General features: G+C 47.0%; 1 protein-coding gene and 1 long non-coding RNA gene across 7 annotated transcripts in view; one reads left to right on the top strand and one right to left on the bottom strand.

Annotated features, from left to right (window-relative positions):
* Positions 1-20,855, top strand: part of LOC310850687 (calmodulin-binding transcription activator 1-like) — a 683,171-nt gene that overhangs the window by 471,326 nt on the left and 190,990 nt on the right. For all 6 annotated transcript variants that reach the window (XM_083752369.1, XM_083752371.1, XM_083752372.1 and 3 more), the window contains exon 5: positions 10,620-10,691. In XM_083752369.1, coding sequence (XP_083608495.1) covers positions 10,620-10,691 — 72 coding nt within the window. The remainder of the gene's footprint in view (positions 1-10,619; positions 10,692-20,855) is intronic.
* LOC310850915 lies at positions 12,123-18,947 on the bottom strand. The gene is made up of 3 exons (XR_014567470.1): positions 18,494-18,947; positions 16,237-16,320; positions 12,123-12,367 (listed from the first exon to the last, which is right to left on the bottom strand). It is a non-coding gene; the product is annotated as an uncharacterized lncRNA (long non-coding RNA).

Here is a 20,855-nt window from a genome sequence, read left to right as displayed (position 1 = left end):
TGAGGGGTCTGAGAATCAAGAGGTGGATAGAATCTCTTAAGCACCATGAATCACACTCTGTAGCACTTTCTGTGGATTTCTCTAAGACTTGGCTTCCCAAATAACTTATGCTTGGGATATCGCAGCCTCAGCCTGAGATAAAGCAATGAAGGTGTCTCTGGAGGATATGGACACACACCAATGGGGACGTGCAAAAAGGGAGTGCGGTGCATGGCGGACACGTCCCCGTTCTCAGAGGTGGCTCTTTAACGTCCTTTGAAGTTGGTCTCTTTGAGAGTTTGCCCTGGAGGGAGGCTGGCACACGCACGCGCCGTGGGACCGGCGGAGATGGAATCCACTGTGAGAATAATTAAATCCTCTTCAGGGAGCGGCACGCATTTCCACCCCATCGCAGAGGGGCTGGGCCACTTTGCTGGCGTTGGTGAAACAGAAATCAACAAAAAGGGAGCGCGAGAGAGCTGATTGAAATATTAAATTATGGTAAGCAGGAGCCTTGCCAGGAGGCTTCACACAAGCAAATAGGCATTGATTTTCTAATTAGAGGAAGGGCTGCCCGGGTGCCTGCTCCGCTCCTGCCTGCGCGGGGGATTGATTGAAGGGTAGGAAGGGACCTTCTTTGTTGGGGAGGGAAGAAGGAGCCTGGGCTGGGCAGAGGGCAGATCTGTAGTGGCTCCCAGGCTGCCAAAGGAAGTCAAAGAGGCTAAGAGAAGACTGTAGCTCAGCGGTAGAGCATCTGCCTGCATGCAGAAGATTCCAAGTTCAATGCCTGGCATCTCCAGGTAGGGCTTGAAACCACAGGAGAGCCACTGTCAGTCATTGTGGACAACACTAAGATGGGCCAAGGATCCAACTCAATAGAAGTTAGTTTCCTATGTTCTTATCCTGCCATCTTTGGAGACATGCAGGTGTGCCCATGCTCAGGTAGAAGGTGATGGAGATGTACACAACCACCTGAGAGATTCTCGTTGGCTTCCCATGAAATGCCCACATTCCGATACCTTCTGCAGTTTAATGGTGATCCTGTTTGGTCCCAATCCAACATTGTCAGCAGAAACCTATTATTCCCTTACTCTTCTTCCTCTCTTCCTTCTCTCTCTCCCCACTGCCCAACTGGGGATGCTTCTAAACTCAGGAACCTAGAAACCCAGAAAGCTGTGCCTTAGATGCAATCAGGTTCCTGGTCCAATTAGCCCTATAATGTCTGTGCTTAATGGTTTTGCCTGTGTTTGCCCTGAAGCAGGATCTTTTCATGGGCTGATGCTAATCCACCACCACCACCCCACCACCACCTGGAGACTCTATTGAGGAATTTTAGGAGATGGTAATGGTCATTAGCAATCCAGCGTGAAAATGGGGTGGGCCTTTGCCATCTTAAATGTAGCAATCAATAGAATGCTATGTTATACTTCATTTTATTATACCAGTTGGCAAACACAAAAATACATATCCTGCTTTCCTTTGCATTGTTCTTTTCCTGCTGTCTCAAATTCCTCCGCCTACTTCACTTTGCTGCCTTTTAGGGTTCATAGAATCATAGAATTGTAGAATTGGGAGGGACCCCAAAGGATCATGTATGGACCAGTGTGGTGTAGTGGTTAAGAGCAGTAGACTTGTAATCTGGTGAACCGGGTTCGCGTCTCCACTCCTCCACATGCAGCTGCTGGGTGACCTTGGGCTAGTCACACTTCTCTGAAGTCTCTCAGCCTCACTCACCTCACGGAGTGTTTGTTGTGGGGGAGGAAGGGAAAGGAGAATGTTAGCCGCTTTGAGACTCCTTCGGGTAGTGATAAAGCGGGATATCAAATCCAAACTCCTCTTCTTCTTCTTCTTCTTCTTCTTCTTCTTCTTCTTCTTCTTCTTCTTCTTCCCCCTACGGTGAAGGAATCACAGCTAAAGAATCAGTGACAGATGACCATCCAACCTCTGCTTAAAAATCCTGATTCAGCTGCAGGGCTCTGTTTCCTTATGTGACTCTCCCAGTGGGTCATACCTTCCACCTCTTGGAAGATGCTTCCAGAGAACCCTTTGGATGTCCACCCAATGCAAAGACAGTGATGCTGAGGACCCTCAGCAATTCATTTGGAAGGGCTGGAAATCCGATTTTTCAAGAGCGCCTGCTGTAAACAGAGGAAGGCTTTCATCTCCCTATCATTAATCCATTGCGATAAACTGATCAGAATCAACTCGTTGAGCATTAATGGGACTGTCATAAAAAGCAACGCAGCTAAAAGCTACGACTTCCATTGCAGGAGAACAAACTCAAGGCATCCTCTCTAACTTGTCGCTGAAAACAGGTGGAAACAAGTTGGGGCTCTTTTCTGGTTTTCGGTGCAATGTTCAGTCAAGAATGGAAAGTTGTCCACCACCACCATCACCACCTGGCAACCTTTGCATACCTGCACCTCGACACATCTCACCAGCACCCCCACGTGGCTTTCTGTCGTAGATATTTCTGGTAGCTATGTCAGGAAAGTCTGTTGGGTGGGGAAGACTCAGCCATGCAAACAAGTCCATGTGGCTGCCTTGTGCTTGTCTTCTTGGATGTCGTTGAGTTCTAAACATTAGGAGGCACTTTCTGAGGGTAAGAGCTATTTGACAGTGGAGCGGACTCCCTTGGAAGGTGGTGGACTCTAGGCTTTTAAGCAGAGGTTGGATGGCCACCTGCCAGGGATTCTTTAGCTGTGATTTCCGCATTGCCTGGGTTCAGACTAAATGGCCCTTGGGGTCCCTTCCGACTCTACAATTCTATGATAAGTGTTATGAGAGGGAGGAAAACTTGTCTCTTTCTCCACACTGTGCAGAACATTATGCACAGCAGCCGTTTGCCTCCCCCATACTAACAAGCACAGAACATTGTAACCTTTTCTCATAGGGTAGTTGCTCTGCTCCGCTGATCATAATGCTTGCCTGCACCGACAAAGCATGAGGGCTGGGAGGGTGTGTGTGTGTGTTGAAAGCAGGAAGCCACAACTAGTGAAATTCCTCCAGGAAGCTTTTCTGCCTTCCAACCTGGAAGATCAGGCTGAGTTCAGACTTTGCCCTTCAAAGTTCCCAAAGGAAGCTGCTGATGCCGGCAGGTTAACAGGGAATCCAAGTGAGACTCACCTGCAACAAGAGAGAGGGAAGTGTACATTATCACCATGGGAGCAGGCCGAGGAGACACCATTAATGGCTGTGCCCGACTGTGAGAATTGAGAGCATCTTGTTGAGGATGTTATGCCCCAGTTCACGTCCTAGGAGCCGTGTAGAAGCAAAAGAGCCATTAAAACAAAAACTCCACTTCCTACCCTCTGGGGCTGTCATTTCCATAGGGTATCTCTCTCCTTCCAACCCATCTTTCCCCAGAACATCGCTTTGAGCCTCTTGCCAATTAAATCCAGCCCCACCCCCAAATCACCACCACACATGCTTCCTGGTTCCCTTCAATCCAATTGTAGCATGTTATCAATTTTTTAGCTGTTATTTCACTTTATAGCCCTTTAATATATTATTAATCTCGGAAACCCTGCTTCCTGCCCCTCCAAAAAAAGGCAGCCATCCACCCACTATAGATATAGATATATAGATGTATATTTTCCTTTTCACAAATTTATGTCTTCAACATTATTTTTATGTCTTTTTATCTGGAAATGCATTTAATTTTTATTACAGTCTTCACTCATGTCGTCTTCATTCCAGCAATTGGATTTATTAAGATTTGTTTCCTCTGCAGCTGGCCCTCATCCTTCTCCTCCAACAGTGTTTGTTTGGAAGTTCCAGGAGCAGAGCAGCCTGGGCTGCCTGCATTTCATAGGAAGGCAGGGTGTATCTGGAGTCCCCAGGGAGCCGGCAAGCTGCCCCTACCCTTGAGCAAGCTTATAGGGCCAGCGTCTTTGGCTAGCTTTGGACTGTGGTAGGGGAAAAGGATCCAGGGCTGTAGCGCCATCCAGAGATTTTTGGCTCCTGAAGAGAGCCTTTTGCCTGCTAGCCACTTCTGCAGCTTCAGGGATGGGGTGTCATTTGTCTACTACAAAGCTCAGTTCCACCACCCCCATCCCCCATTAGCCCAATGCCCAGCCGTTCTCCATCCTCCTTGCACCTGAGGCAGAATCAGATTGGAATCCATTTAGTTAAAATTAATTTTGGAGCAATTCTCTCTTGGTTAACGAGTTCCATGCTCTCCGCTCTCAGTCAGGGGACAAATGGGATTTTAATCGGCTGGTCTGATCTACGACTTGCACTAGCCACAGCCTCAGAATGCGGGCGACAGCTTTGCAGGAGCCCAGTTGAGACAACCCAGAATATTGCGGATAATTTGTAAGAATAGACAAAATGAACATCGTAAGTCCAAGGGGAGGGGTCCAATGTCAGAGCATAAGGACAGCTTTTTGCTGGATCAGGCCAAAAGAGGCCCACCCAGAACAGCATCCTATCCTCGCAGTAGCCAACCAGATGCCTGTGGAAACCCATAAGCAGGACCTGAACACAAGAGCCGCCCCATGACTTCCAGCAACTGGTATTCAAGAGCATTACTGCCTCCAAGTGTGCAGGCAAAGCATCATCATAATTTATTATTTATACCCCACCCATCTGGCTGGGCTTCCCCAGCCACTCTGGGTGGCTTCCAACAGAATATTAAAATAGAATAGTCTATTAAACATTAAAAGTTTCCCTAAACAGGGCTCCCTTCAGATGTCTTCTAAAAGTCTGGTAGTTGTTGTTCTCTTTGACATCTGGTGGGAGGGCGTTCCACAGGGAGGGTGCCACTACCGAGAAGGCCCTCTGCCTGATTCTCTGTAACTTGGCTTCTCGCAGTGAGGGAACCACCAGAAGGCCCTCGGCGCTGGACCTCAGTGTCCGGGTAGAACAATGGGGTGGACGCTCCTTCCAATATACTGTACCGAGGCCGTTTAGGGCTTTAAAGGTCAGCACCAACACTTTGATTTGTGCTCGGAAACATACTGGGAGCCAATGTTGGTCTTTCGAGACCAGTGTTATGTGGTCTGGGTGGCCGCTGCCAGTCACCAGTCTAGCTGCCACATTCTGGAATAGTTGTAGTTTCCAGGTCACCTTCAAAGTGATCATCAAAGTGCATCATGCCTTGTAGCCACTGATAGACTGTTCCTCTGTGAATTGGCTCTTCAGACATTGGTGGACTCCCAACTCCCATCATCTTTGACCATTGGCATTGCTGTCTTCTTGAGGTTGGTGCTGAACAACAGCTGGAGAAGGACCATAGGTCCCATTTCAAAGAATCCTAGAATGGGAAACTTCAAAGGACCACACAGCCCAACTTCAGGCCTGGGATGCCTGTTGGCGTTGCAAGTTCCCTGGGATCCATGACTGTATCTTCTCTACATCAGAGGTTGGGCCATGAGTCACAAGGAGACATCTTGGCCAGGCAGGTCAGATGCAGAGGAGGAATGGGGTGGCAGTGTGGAACCTAAGCCCAGTAGCTTAGACAGTGTTGAGCTGGGTGCTGAGGAGAGTCTGAACAGGCTGTCGGGAGAAATCCTTGCCTCGGTAGCATCAGATGTCACAAGCCTCAAGGGAGAGCCACTTGGCTTGGCCCATCTGACACTACCAACTTGAAGGGAGGTGTTGGAGCCTCGGTCAGACAGTGAACAGACAGCACCAAGGCCACCTCCATCCAAGGATGCACCACCCTTTGTGCCAGCATGAGCAGGGAAGGGTTGCTTGCCCAGTCCTGTGGCTTGGGGTGGGACACAGGGGAATGACTGTGTCCCCTCTGCTCTTTGAAAGTGTCACTCAAGGGGGCATGCCAAGTGTTGAGATAAAGCTGACACCTAGCTGTTAACTCTAGAGCTTTGTTGCGACCACGTGACTCACACACCTTGTCACCTGATCTATGTTTGGAGATTGTAATGAACTCTAGAATAAAGCTTTTGGCAATAATTGAGTCCAAGCGCCACACCCACAAGTGGAAGCCAGGGCAGGTAGCATCTGAATGGCTGCAATTCCCATCTGCCCCGGACAGCATGGCCAGTAGTCAAGGGAGTTGGGAGTTACAGACCAACATTATCCGGAAGGCCAGAGGTGAGCTACCCATGCTCTATAGGAATTTTGAGCTCTATAGGGAAGGTTAAAGGTAAAGGACCCCTGATAGTTAAGTCCAGTCACAGACAACTCTGGGGTTGCAGCACTCATCTCGCCGAGGAAGCCGGCATTTGTCTGCAGACAGTCTTTCCGGGTCATGTGGCCAGCATGACCAAGCCGCTTCTGGCTCAGTGGAACACCAAAACCAGAGCAGTGCACGGAAACACCGTTTACCTTCCTGCCATAGTGGTACCTGTTTATCTACTTGCACTTTTTGGTGTGCTTTCGAACTGCTAGGTTGGCAGGAGCTGGGACAGAGCAATGGGAGCTCATCCCGTCGTGGGGATTCGAACCGCCAACCTTCTGATCAGCAAGCCCTAGGCTTAGTGCTTTAGACCACAGCGGCACCTGCATCCCTACTATAGGGAAGGTTAGAGCTGGCTATGCACCAACCAAAGGGTTACTGCTGTGTTGACTAAGGAAGATCAAGCCCTGGACAGCCCAGAGGCATGCTGCCAGCCAGTTACAAGGGCTGGTGTTGCACACCCTCATTCTTCTTTGTAGCTCTGAGGTCCCACATAACATACAAGACTGTTAGTCTGACCAGTTTCAGAGCCTGCAGGTGAAAACCTGCAGTGCCCCCCCCCTTCTGCCTGCTATGTGATAAACTGAATTCACTTCCTTCCCCCTTTCAATAGTGGGATTAACGTGCTACACTTTCCTTTGGCTAACATTATCTGCTCCCTCCCTTCTCAGTCTTATTTTCAGCAGGGGGTGTCAATGTTTTTCCCCTAGACATGTTTTGGAAATATTATTAAGCGCTGGCATTTTGTGTTCATAAAAATAACTCCGTGACAGAAGCTGGCGGCCTTGAAAATCCTTCTTAATTCAAGCCAACCTTGTGAGTGATTATCTTGGGTGGCAAAAGGAGGCATTTCCTCTGAGTGTGCTCCCTGATAAAGCATGTCCTTTTTTAATGACTCACCTGAATTGACATTTCCCCCCTCCCACTAATCCCGTTATGGGCCCAGCTAATGATGTAAAGCCAGGAAATGCTCTTATTGTTTTTTTAAAAAAAAGATATACTTCTTCTTCTTCTTTTTCATTGCGAAAAGGATCTTTGGTGCTGAAGAATTATACATCTGAACTGGTGGAGGCAAATATGTGGGGATGAAATAGCTCCGATTCCAGCATCAAGGAGGATATATGGGTCTGTGTGCATGGGCACAAGGATTGTAAATGAAGGCAAGGAGAGGATGAACAATTGAGTTTAAGGCTTTGGGTTCTTATCCTGTTCTGACTGTTCTGACGGGGTATGGCTTGTGGGGTGCTGGGCAAGACCAAGGCAACCGTGGGAAGAAGCATGAAGCCATCCACTGGCGGTGGAAACCAGAAGTATGAGCAAGTGGCATAACATTTGGGATGTACAGGCTTGAGAAATAGCCAGGCCACAGTGAAAACCAGCCAGGACCAAGGACAGCTCAAAGGCCACACAAAGTTGCTCCAACAAGCAGCAGAGCCCAACAGAACCTTTGTCTTCTGCTGTAGACTCTGACGATGGTGTGGTGCTCCAAGGTCTGGCTTGGGGCCACAGATTCCTTCTTAATCACTGTCATCTCCAGTGTCAGCTCACAGGGCACTCCGCAGTCTGTACACTGTGTCAGCTCACAGGGCACTCTGCAGTCTGTACACTCCCAGGAGCTTTTGGGGTCCTAGTCCAACCTCAAGCCCTCCACTTCATAGAGATCTGCACACACTTCTCCCACAGACGCTTCCTTGACCAAACATGTAGAGTCAGAAGACGATGCTAGCCCTTGATATAGGTCTTCAAGGCACTAGCTGTATTTCCACATGGTGCTAAGCCATGCAAGGGCGACCCTTGGGTCCACAGCTGGCACAGCTGCTCAGAGGAGGTCAAGAAGCTTGTTTCCATTTCTGAGGAACCACAGTTTAGCAACAAACCATTGTGAAGTTTAGCTGCGGTTTGTTTGTGTTCAGATGTCATGAGGTCAAAAATGGAAGCGGAAGCTTCTGAACTCTGCCTTATGGCAGAGGTAGGGAAGGGGAAGCATGCAAGCCAAGCATCATCATGCGGTTGTTCTGTGCAAGCACAACCACTGTTGAAGTTAGGGCTAGGGTTCGTGAGTATCCCAAATCCAATCTCTGATAATGCTTTGTATGTTCATATGTTGCATACATCTCTGTGCTTGCCCATTCTCACTTGATCCTGTTATGCAGAAAGGTGCCAGCATTTCAAACCTTCTTTCTTCTTCTTCTTCTTCTTCTTCTTCTTCTTCTTCTTCTTCTTCTTCTTCTTCTTTGACATTTCTGCATGTTGGATTCTGAGCCTGCTGCTATCAGGGAAAAATAAATGGGAAGGAGAACATCACCCAGAAGCAGGGTTAGTGACTGCAGGGTGATTTCCAGGAGAGCCCTACGGCAGAGGGGAGGCGTAGCATAGAGACAAGGCAGCACACAAAGGCATGACAGCTGGTAGCTGACAATAAAGTCAGGGCATGATGGATATCTGTGATTTTCTCGGACAGGCCACAAGTACAGATATGTGTCCCAAACAGGCAGCAGGGTTGAGAATGTTATCATCAGATGCATGAAATATCTGAAATGCTGCCTCCTTCCCTACAGACCCTCTCAGGGCCCTCTTGGTAGTTTTGCCACCCTCAGAAGTGTTGGGAATTACAGCCTGGATGAGGGACTTCTCTGTGGAGGCATCTGGGACTCCCTCCCCACAGAAGGACACCTTGCTTCTTCACTATGTAGTTTCCAGTGTATGCTGAAGATGCACCTCTGTGATGTGTGCTTTCAAGGCCCATTCCATTGCTGTGGTTGTAAGCTGTTCTAACTGTTTGTAGTTTCCATTGTTGTAATATGCCCTGGGAGCTGCCGGTACATGGTATTGATGGTGTTGTTGTTGTTGTTAATGCAGAAAGCAACTTGATGGTCAAGTTGAAGTGCAGCTAGCAAGTTGCAGATAACGGACGGTTCTTTAGGTAAGCTTTACTCACAGTTGACTCGCTGAAATGGAGGAAGTCAAGTCCATTAATTTCTATAGGTCTACTGTAAGTAAAACTTAGCTGAATGCTAAATTCAATGATATATATTCTGTTGTAGTTGGCATCCATTTGTCTCAAGATAGAATGGAGTGCACCTCCGGGGGGCGGGGGTGACTTCCCCAAGCTATAAGCCTGGGTAGTGTGTATGGAGGTCCTGGGCTGCCCAGATGACAAAACCCCCCTCTAGGCCTCACTAATGCTGTCCAAAGGAAAACAGAGCAATACGTTTGGCACCAGCTTGGCTGCAAGAGTTGCCAGAAGGAGATGTGCAGTGAAATGTTTGTGATACATAAGAACGATTCACCTCTGTGTGCTTAGATAGTGCTTGAAGAGATGCTTTTCTGGAATGAGCTACATTGTCCTTTGTTAACCTGGTACTTGCCAGATACTTTGGACTACAACTCCCATCAGCCCCAGCCAGCATGGCTGGGATGGATGGGAGTTGTAGTCCATAAAACATGGAGGGCACCATGTTGGGAACATGTGTAGTACATGGCGAACATTTAAGCCAGCTACAAAGGACAACATGAATTCAGATCCACCTTCAAAAAGCACATCTGCCTTCTTTTGTAGACGAGGGTCCCAAAGATCCAGTGCTAGCCTGCAGAAATATTCAGAGGAATCCAAAGAACTCAGCCCTCATAAAAACAGACACAAATAATCTCTCCCTCCAGAGCTGATGGAAGAGACCTCTGGCTATCACCAGCTCCTGGGATGATTCCTGAATGGCATTTTGTGCCGTTGGGAAAACTCCTTAAGAAATCCAGAAATAACTCGGGTGGGGGAGTTAATATCTTCAGAAGGAGAAGTGGCATCTCATAACTTATTTAGTTTTGGTATTTATTTCAGAAGCAGAGAGGCAGGAAGCAAAAGTTTCTGCTTTATCCGAGACCTGCTTTATCTTAATCCTCTGCTTTATGGCATCCGGGTGCTGCTAATATTTACACAGAGCAGCTCGTTTTAAAATATTTACAGTGCATATAGCTCTTAATAGCGTTAATATTTTAAAATGCTTTGGCACTGAAGGGTGCTAAACTTGCTTGCTGAGGCAGTATTAAAAAAAAAGGCTCCAGTGGTAATAACTTGAAATCCAGATCAGTTTGGCACCTTTTCCCTTCTCTTCTTCCTATGCAATTTTGGAGCAAATGCGGCTCCTTCTGAAAGCTTACATAATATTGCCCTGTAGATCTGTGAGCCTTTCTGGCTGCGCCTTCTTCCTCCTCACTGGCGCAACCAGTGTGCACCAGGAAGGCATGTTTGGAAAGCTGAGAGGGAGCTGGTGACCTTTCACCTGAGTGAGGACTCTGCCCTATATGCCCCTTCCCCAGAAATGCACGCACTGCTTTGCCGGAAAAGTCTATGTCTCAGTTCAGAGGCAGAAAGTCACCAGGCTCCATTTGCCAAGAGGCAGCCATGGAAGTGGGGGCAGTTAGCGCTGCTGTGCTCGATGCAGATTCATGGTTTCCCTCTTATAACTCTGGATTTTTTTCTCTTCTTTCTCCCCGTCTTTAGTGCCTGTATGGTTGCTACGTCCATTCTTCAATCATCCCCACTTTCCACAGAAGGTGCTACTGGCTTCTTCAGGTAAGACATGGCCTTTGTATCTTATGGTGAGAAGCAGATCTCTTGAGGATTCTGGACGGATCCCAGCTACTCCTGGTTTGGGGAAGCATTTCCATCACACAAATGTTGTCACAGATGTTTTCTTTGCCACGTGGTTGGAAATGAAATGGCTGCTTCTTTTTTGAAGAATTCCTGTTGGCAAACTCCATTGTTGTTGTTTGTGAGAAGGGTTTTGATGAGGAGACCTGTGTTTTCTGTTTCTTGTGGTGTGTTGAAGGGACAAATTGCAGAGGCATTGCAAGGCCAGTCTGAGGAACCAAGACTGGTGGCTTTGAAATGGAACAGTTTGCACCAATTGCAGCAGCAGAGGGAAAGAAAGCTGGCTGGCATTGAACAGATGTGGGAATCGGTGAACAACAGCGATTGGATTAGGAAGGAAATTGTAGGGGAGAGTGCAATTTTATTTATGGTATCTTTACCTGAGGCATCAAAGTCAACTATCTTCTTTGGTGTCAAGTTGTAGGTGAGGCAGAGAGGATGCAAGGCTGAGAAGGAGGAGAAAGTGGATGGCGGCCAATTCAAGACCTCAAACCTCACCAGAAAAGCCTTATTACTTTTGAGCACCCAGGGGGCTGTAAGTCTGTCTGGTCCCCTCTTTTTGCCTGAGCCAAGTGTTGGTGGTAGGGCTCAAGTTGCAGACCCCCTTGACACCCATCCGATTCTGGTAGGCTGAGGCGCCCTTCTGTGCTCTGAAGTTCAGTTGTAAGCTTGGTGAATACTGGCTGAGCTTTGGGAGCCTTCTCCGTCGAGCCCTGCCTGCGAAGGGGTTTTCTGGCTGTTGCCTCTTTTTCCAGTTACGTCTGCGTTACTTACTGGCAAAGCTTCAGGCCTCGCCTTTGGGTGGAGATGATTTGTGACTGAGCCCAGGGTGGGGAAGCTCTTTCCTCACTCGCCCCTTCCACTGTGAATCCCTGGGCTGCAAGTGGTGCAGAAATTGTGAGCTCGAGAGTTCAGCCTCTCTCTTAAAAAATAAATCTGGCCTGTGTGTCAGTTTGAAATGGGACGTGCAATCCTGAGTAAAAGGGAAGAATTATTGTGCTGCCACTGTAGGAATGTTTGTGGGTGGGTCTCCCGTTGTTTCCATGTGAGAGGCCCTGCGAGTTTGTGAGGAGACCTGAGGATGCTTTTAGAGAGAGGTGGCGTGAGGCAGGGGGTGCCAATAGCCTGTTCCATTTTGTAAAGCACAGCAAAATAAACTCGTATCTAGCCTCTATCTATCAGTCAGTCGATCTCCCATCAGTTGTTTTAAGGATTGCTTGCTGTCTACTAACCACAAATCAGCTACTTGAACATTATTTCCACATGGGATGCAGGTGAAGGTTTGCGGCTCCGTGTTTCGTTTGATATATTTATTTTTATTTTTAAAAGGACGTAATCCTGAGAAAACGGGCTTCATGGTCCCACCCTTCTGTCCCTTGACCATCAGTGGGATCTACTGGCTTCTAACGGTTGTGGGAAATTCTGTGTCAATCAGAGGAAACTGGCGGATGACAGGGAGAAGATCCAGCATAGGGCTGCATAATGGGTTGGGGAGAGGACAGCGCTCTTTTCCCCTCCCTCCTTACTTGCTCTCCTTTCATCTTCCAGAGTAGTCCAAAGGGCAATCAGGCCAGACAGAATGTTCATTTCCAGCTCTGCTATAATCAATGGAGAAATAAACGTGTCAGCGTTTAAGAGTGATAGCATTTCCGTTTTTGGCTGACATAAGAACAGAAGACTTTTTCCAAAGCTCTGAAATCCAGGGTCCATTTTCTTCTCACTGCTTCCCTGAGTGAACTTAACTTGAGTTGAGTTTTTTGGTTTTTTCCCATTTTTTTTATTAATTTTCACAAAATTATAAACAAACAAACATAAATCATAACCTTATTAAAAATTGCACTTATTAACATTGTTAAGTGACTTCCTTGCTTCCCCTTGGTTGAATTTCAATGCATATCCTTTTAACGGTTTTCCAAATCACAGTTCTTATAAAATTTAACTTGAACATTAACATCCTTAAATCTTTTCATTTTGAAATTAAACATATTAATTCATCACCTAACTTATATAAAATCCTAAACCAATTAATTATCTGTTGAGTTGAGTCTTGGCCTTCTCTTCTGAGGAACCTTGGGAGACCAGAGACCAGACTTCGTACCTCAGCAATCAGGCCTTTGGTCTGCCTAGGCACTGTCTAGATCAGCAGGCATGTGCCCAGCAAAGACCTTCCCCAGCCCAGCTACTGGAAAAGCTTATTTAAGAAAGAAAATTGAGAAGGGAGGCCATTGAACCTGGAGCATTTTGCTCTGATCAGCTACGGTATTTCTTTCTGACCTGGGAGTTGGGGGGGGGGGGAGCAGGAACCCTTGGGCATTCTGAGGCTTGAGATGTTGTCAAAAGGAGCTCTGGGGTTGTGAAAGAGCCAGGAATGTGTAGCCAAGCAGAAGTCACAATTTAAGGGAGTGTGAGGTGGTTGAAGGGTGGCAAGAAGGGGCAGGCAGCTCAACGCACTGTTGGGCTCGGAAAATCCAGAAACCAGCTCAGTTATTCCAGTTACACACCCTTGCAGATTCTGTTGCATGCCAGTTTATGTCACTGGCAGCACAGCAGGGTTGAAATCCTGCTTTGTGCCTGGTTCTCCTCTGGTCACTGCTGTGGGGCTGGGGATCTGCCTCCTGATGGAGTGAGTGGGGGTGAAGAGGACAGAGCTCAACCACTGGTCCAAGGTACAGAGGCTACAGCCTGCACTCCTCCCAGCATGAAGGAACTCTTGGCCCTTGGGTGCCCCCTGTCTGCATCAGGGAGAGGGGCTGCTGAGCTGGTCAGTATCAGACTCTACCAACTAACTGGGTATAGCCAGGATGAGGTAGGAAAACTGTCCGGGACTGTACCACTTTGAAGACGGAAGGCTCACAAGACTGAATGTTCCGCTGCAAACATATATTCTCTCGGCACAGAAAGCTAGGATATCATAGAATCATAGAGTTAGATGGGACCCTGAGGATTATCTCATCCATCCCCTTGCAAGGCAAGAATATGCAGCTGCCCCATATGAGGGATCGAACCTGCAACTTTGGCGTTATCGGTACCACACTCTAACCAACTGAGCTACCCAGCTATCAAAATCTGGGAGAATGTTAGAGTAGGCTTCTTCTCTCTGACACCTGGTTTTCCACAGGCAGGGTTTTTTAATTTAGTTTGTTTTATTGACATCAGAGTCCAGCTGGCCTTAAGGAAGCTGCTGCTTAGCCAGCTTCAGCCCTCCTCTCACAATTGCAAAATGAGGATAATTTCCTGGCAGCGTTGTTGTTAAGGTTGATAAAGGCATGCATGCAACTTCCTTCAGAGTGCTTGACAAGTGTGATGAGTTCCTTGGAGAAAAAGGCGGGATATAAAGGAGATAAGTAAAGTAAAATAAATACAGTGGTACCTCAGTTTACAAACTTAATCTGTTCTGAAAGTCTATTCTTAAACTGAAACCGTTTATAAACCAAGGCGCGCTTTCCCTAATGAGGCTGCTAGTGCCCTTCCACCATTCGGATTCTGTTCTTAGACCGAGGTAAAGTTCGTAAACCAGGACACTACTTCCGGTTTTGCGGAGTTTGTAAATCAAATAGTTCTTAAACAGGGCTGTTCTTAAACTGAGGTACAGTGGTACCTCAGGTTACAGATGCTTCAGGTTACAGACACTTCAGGTTAAAGACTCCGCTAACCCAGAAATAGTACATCGGGTTAAGAACTTTGCTTCAGGATGAGAACAGAAATCATGCGGCGGTGGCATGGCGGAAGTGGCAGGCCCCATTAGCTAAAGTGGTACCTCAGGTTAAGAACAGTTTCACATTAAGAACGGGCCTCCAGAATGAATTAAGTTCTTAACCCAAGGTACCACTGTACCACTGTACATTGTGGCTGTAGTGTCATTTCTTTGGCCTCAGTTGAAAATGGCCGTTTGAAGGGACCTCTAACTCTTTCCTCACTCCTGTCTCATGACTCTGTTCCATGGATCTTTTCCTTGGTGGGAGTAATCAGCTCCTTAGTGAATCTCTCCTCTGCCTGGAGAATTGATGGGGATTTGGGTGAGCCGACCAAAAGCCCCTTTTTCTGGTGTGAGCTCGTCCATGAGCAGCTCTTGCCTCATGAAAGTAAATTGCCTTAATCAGCCCCAAGGACGGGTTGTGCCTTTGTTGTGCTGAAGTGCAAGCGTGTGATTCATGTGAGCTTCTTCCTGGCGGAAATGGGCATCCTTCGATCACCTCCCCAAGGTCAGACAGCTTTGCAAAGATGGGAATGCAGTGGGCAGAGATGGCTAATCCCCTTTCAGATACCTCCATGAGGCATCCATTCTGCGTCAAGGGTGAAAGCTGGGATAAGGAAGATGGAAAGCCTTCGCAGTGCCAAATGAAGCATCCATGATCAGAGTCCTTGCTGATACCTCTATATCAGAGCATGACAAGGGAGGGATTTGGGGCTCAGGCCTGTGTAAGTGATTCTCGGGCAGCTCCTGGCCATATGTCATTCCAAACATGGTGTTCTGTGCCACTTTGACTTTTTGAAGCTGGAAATTTGGTATCCCGGTGGATGTCAGCCTTCACTCTCAAAGGCACCTGGCTGGTCCCCCACCTGAAAATCCTCTTGTAGTTTGGTGGGGAGGAGGGCAACCAGCGCGGAGAGAAGAAGAAGAAGAGTTTGGATTTGATATCCCGCTTTATCACTACCTGAAGGAGTCTCAAAGTGGTTAACATTCTCCATTCTCCTTTCCCTTCCTCCCCCACAACAAACACTCTGTGAGGTGAGTGGGGCTCAGAGACTTGAGAGAAGTGTGACTAGCCCAAGGTCACCCAGCAGCTGCATGTGGAGGAGCAGAGAAGCGAACCCAGTTCACCAGATTACGAGTCCACCGCTCTTAACCACTACACCACGCTGGCTCTCAATAGGCCGAAAGGCCCTGCAGGCTGGGTATTTAACTTTCCCCTGGGTGCGGGCGCCAAGTGTTGCTACTGGTCAGTCTGTCCACATTCAGCCTGTCCACAAAGCCACCCGCCCGAAGAGGGCAAACAGACCTCAGTGCTGAAAAACAGCTCTGTGAGCCTGCATGTGGAGTTTGCACGCAGCTTTTGGTGTCCTGACCTGAGCTTCTTTCAAGTTTGCAAATTTGCGTTTAGGCTCCCTAAGGACTTTTTTTTTGGTATGTTTCTCCCCCCCCCCCCTTCAACGCAAGAGCGATGCCAGCCAAACTATTTATACACGCAGTGGCAGTTCGACTCTCTGTCCAGAACTGGGTTGCTAGTTCATGGCAACAGCTTGTTAAAATTAGAAAATAGCTTTAAAAATTCATGTGCCTCTTTTGCGTTGCTGTTCCTTTTGCTCTCTAAAGCCAGAGCTATTCTCAAGCCTGTTTTTACCTTTGATGACCTGTAAGCAACTCAACATTCATTTCTCCATTGATGTGGGGGGGTGTGCTGTGCCTGCTCTCAACACTACCTCCAGCTTCTGCCCCACAAAGGCTCTCTTCTTTGAAGCTACTTACTTTTAATGCTTGTAGACAGATAGTTTATGTCAGTTCACCCTTGGAGAGAGGGTCAGGCCAGGCATCTGTCTTGCTCCAAAGGCGCTGAGGATGTCTATGATAGAGTGGTGGTGTTGTTACTGTTACTGTTGCTGTTGCTGTTCATTTCCTTTCTAGGTTGCTTTATATATTTTTAAGCAAAACATCTCAAAGTGGTTTACAGCACATCAAAACATCAGATTGGCTCACTCCATCAGTGTGAGGTAGGGTTGGGCCCTGGCTTTTATATAGATCTCCCTCATCTGCAATTCCTGAAGCTATGTATGGACCAGAACACCCGCTTCTCTTTCGGAAGCTGCTCTCCTCCATTGTTTGCAAAGCAATCCTCTCCATGTTAAAAATGCATACAAAAAGAGGGATCTGTAAAGGTTGAGATTCAACACTGAGTTGCTACAGATGTTCATTTCCTTTCTACAGGCTTTTCAGCTTGCTGAATGGACCAATCCCTTCTCCACTCCCAACCAACACTGTTTTGGGAGTTCCCTTGATACCCCTCCAAGACAATTCAGTGGTATGGGGAGGGATGCCTCATTTTGTAAGCCAAATGCCATGTGCAGAGGCTCTTACTGACAGGGTCCATCAGGTCAATGCCACCCATAAATTTCTGAAAGCATTGTACAAAAACACGTCACTAAAGCAAGAAGGTATCACATTTGAAATCAGCAGCTAAGGGAGATTGTAGTTTTCCCCTGAGCAAAACAACAGAAGAAGCCATTTCTTGTTTCTCGAGCCATCCTAAGCGCCCTACTGTTGGAATCAAATGATTGTGCTCGACAATGCCATCAGAACAGGACCCTCTTTGACAAAAGATGAGCACCAATTAAACAGCTATTTAAGAATCCCCAGCTTAATCTGTATTAATGAGGCAATCAATTAATCATTCCGGATTAATGTTTTAAGCCCTACGATTTGCCTTTTCAAAGGACAAACGGTGATAAACAAAATGCCTGAATTGGTCGACTCTCCCAGCCCCCGTGGAAGAGAGAGAGAGAAAGAGCCAGGCATCTGATCAGCAAACATTGATCATCTGGTTCTGGACTTAGATGTCTTTAGGTGGGGAATGGAAAACTTAGAGGTTCTCCTTCGCATGGGGTGTGGATTCCCCATGCGGAACAAGGTTCTGCTCCAACCTTGTGAGTTACCTCATCAGGGCAATGTTTCTTGATAACACCTTCCATGCTCTGGGTAGAATATAGGCATTAAATCGTTTCCTCCATCAACAGACACTTGAAAAAACATAATTGTGCTACCTCACCTCCAGATCTGTGGTTCACATTGAGGAAAACTGTTGCTGCCACAAAGTGTGGCAATGGCCCCGAAGATAGATGGCTTTAGAAGGGGAGGCACAAATTAATTCTTTTGAGGTGGAAATTGAAAGACCCAGAACCAGCAGGTATTTGTGGGCAACTGTACTGCTGCAAAGTGATTTCACAGAATCATAGCATTATAGAGTTGGAAGGGGTTCTGAGAGTCATCTAGTCCAACCCCCTGCAGTGCAGGAATGCACAGCTGTCCCATATAGGAATCGAACCTGCAACCTTGGCATTATCAGCACCATGCTCTAACCAATTGACCTTTCTACAGATAGCAGTTGTTTTAATCTCTCTATCTCTTGATGATTTTATGCTTTTGATTGTTGTGCTCAACCTCAGGCTTCTTGGGAAAAGAAAGGATGGATGGATGGATGGATGGATGGATGGATGGATGGATGGATGGTTGGCAGGCAGACCCAGCCAGCATCTCTTAGTGAAATCTGTGTAGTCTCTTAGCATTCTTGGATGCTTGGGAACTGATCCTTCCTTCCTTCCTTCCTTCCTTCCTTCCTTCCTTCCTTCCTTCCTTCCTTCCTTCCTTCTTTCCTCCCTCCCTTCCCTCTCTCAGTCCCCCTTTTTTGCCCGTGATTAAAGGATTTGCTCTGTGGAGCTCAGACCTCTTTATCTTTTCTCTAGGAAGTGCCATGTCTGCTGGCGATGAACAGAGTAATAATTAATAAAAGGCAGTTGAGCCCAGAGAGAGAGAATCCGCAGGTGACTTTTATCCTGGGCTAGGGTGCCCTGTGTTGCGTCTCAGGGTTTTCACTTTCTCTCTTCGAGATGAGGAAGGGGTCAGGGTCTAGCTAGGAGGGTAAAACACTTGGCCGTTGGGTTGCAACTCTTCCAGCAGAAAAGATTGCTTCTTGGCCTTTGCCTCTGAGATTTGAACCACTCCTAATTTATACCTTGGTAGGTAGGCTGGAAGGAAGCATCTTGTAATGAGGCTGCCTCTTGTATTTCCACATATTCTGTAGTGCCAAGAGATCCACTGCAGGCTGCGGAATAAATTTTAGTAATAGCCCTGCTTTCTAGAAGGACTCGCACTCTTCACCAGCAAAGGAAATGTCTTTCCTTCAGATGCAATCTGTGCCAGTTCCTTTTCAAACCCTTGGAAAGGCTTCTGCGCTAAGAGACTTGTTTGACAAAGTGAAGGACTTGTCTCTGTGTGTAGAGAGAAACACAAGTTTGTGTGTGTGTTTAGACAGCACCAGACTTCTAGCAATGGAAAACAGGCCTGTATTTACAGCGATTAATACTGCCAGGAATGCGAGTTGGCTTTGCTGTCAGTTTTGGCCCAGCTGAATGGCAGAATGGAGTGTTTCCCTTCTGCTGTTGAGAATTAGTAGCTTGGGAGACTCAAACACATCTGGCTGTTGTGAGATCGCAGGGCTGGCTGCCATTTGCCAAGCATCATCCTGCTGTCGAGTTCACCATTGTGATGCTGGTTTTTTCCTCAACTGCACAGCAGAGTTGTGGGATCTTGGCAGGCTCCGGTATCCAGTCTTAAACTCAAACCATACATTACTTCTATAGCATAGCATAGGGTTGGAGCCAATGTTGGTCCTACTCATGTTGGTCCTACTCAGAGTAGGCCCATGGAAACGAATGGACCTGGCTAACATCTGTTGATTTCAGTGGGTCAGTTCTGAGTAGGATTTAGTCAGATAACAACCTATAGGTGCTGGTTCAAAAAGAAGGGGACAGATTTATTTAGAATTCATCAGTGTTATGCTTTAAAAAATAAATAAAAAATCATTGTTATGATCTGTTCATTTAGGACTCAATCAAGACCTTGGGTTTCCTTTCCCATGAGAGCTTTTAAGTTAGCATGGTAAAGCAGTATATAAGAAAATAGCAGACCCTCCAAGTGTCCCTGTTTTCCAGGGACAGTCCTGGACTTACAGAAGCCATCCTGATTTCTTATTTGATCCCGGAATGTGCCCCTTTTCCTTAGGACGTCCCTATTTTCATCAGAAATGTGTTGGAGGGTATGCAGTTGGGCGATCCCCAAGCCAAGGAGATAAGTAGCTATACAACCTGTTTAGAAGATATCTGAAGGCAGCCCTGCATAGGGAAGTGTTTTAATGTTTAATGTTTCATTATGTTTTTATAGGTGTTGGAAACTGCCCAGAGTGGTAAGCCAGTCAGATGGGTGGGATAATAATAATATGATGATGATGGAATAGGACATCCCTATTTTGATTGGATAAATGTTGGATCAGGCTAAAGGGGGCCCATCTAGTCCAGTTCTCACAGTGGCTGCCCAGATGCCTATGGTAAACCTGTGGGCAGGATCCATGCACAACAGCTCTCTCCCCTCCAGCAGCCTCCACACACTGGTGTTCAGAAGCATCACTGTCTCTGACTACAGATGCAGAGCTTAGCCATCCTGGCTAGTAGCCACTGGTAGCCTTACATGCCATGAATTTTCTGTCTAATCCTTTTTTTAAAGCCGCCCTATTTGGTGGCCAGTTTCTGCTCTCGCGAAGGGGCACCATGTTCATCTTGGGTGCGTTTGAGCTTCACGCTGAAACGTCACGGGCCTCCTGTCCCTCTTTTGCTTCATATCCATTTTTCTGTGTGCGTCTCGAGTTGCCTCCGGTGTCAGACTTCCTCAAAGAAGACCCGTCAAAAGGTTTACTCTGAGCAGAACGACTACTGGGTACAACTCTGTGTGCGCTCGCCGGCGGAGGGTAGCGTTTCACACCTCCAACAAAGCTGGCTCCGGTCCACGAAACATTTCTGCCACAATAAATCTGTTAGTCTTTAACAAGTCGCTGCTGCTTTTGTGGCAACAGACCAGCACGTCTGGTCCTCTGGAAGTTGCTCAAGGAGTTGCTGCAAAATTTCCCTGTACGTTTCGAGAGCAATCTTCTTCCGCTTTATTTGGGACCCCTTCCAAACTGGTGGCAAAGTTCTGCTGTTCTTTTTTTTCAGGGTTTTGCAGCACAGACCCCGTGTTTTGCAACACACACACACACACACACACACACACAAACAAACAAACTGAGTGGTAGATACGGTACATCAAACTGGGGTTCATAGTTAGCACCCCAAAAAACTCTAAATATTTTTTATTAAGTTTTCCATTTAACAATCCAATCATTTTCACATTAGTTATTCCAAATTATACCAATACATATCGAAAAGTCCAAATATTTTGCCAAATTTTAAATTTTTGTTGGGGTTCCCATTGCTTCAAGTTCAGTAAGGGTCTGATCATCTCATATTTCTGCTGCTTTTGGATTCACAAGTCCCATCTTTCGA

This window comes from Podarcis gaigeae, assembly GCF_964106915.1.
Source record: "Podarcis gaigeae genome assembly, chromosome: 8".
NCBI lineage: Eukaryota > Metazoa > Chordata > Lepidosauria > Squamata > Lacertidae > Podarcis > Podarcis gaigeae.
This window is presented reverse-complemented; position numbering and strand designations above follow the sequence as displayed.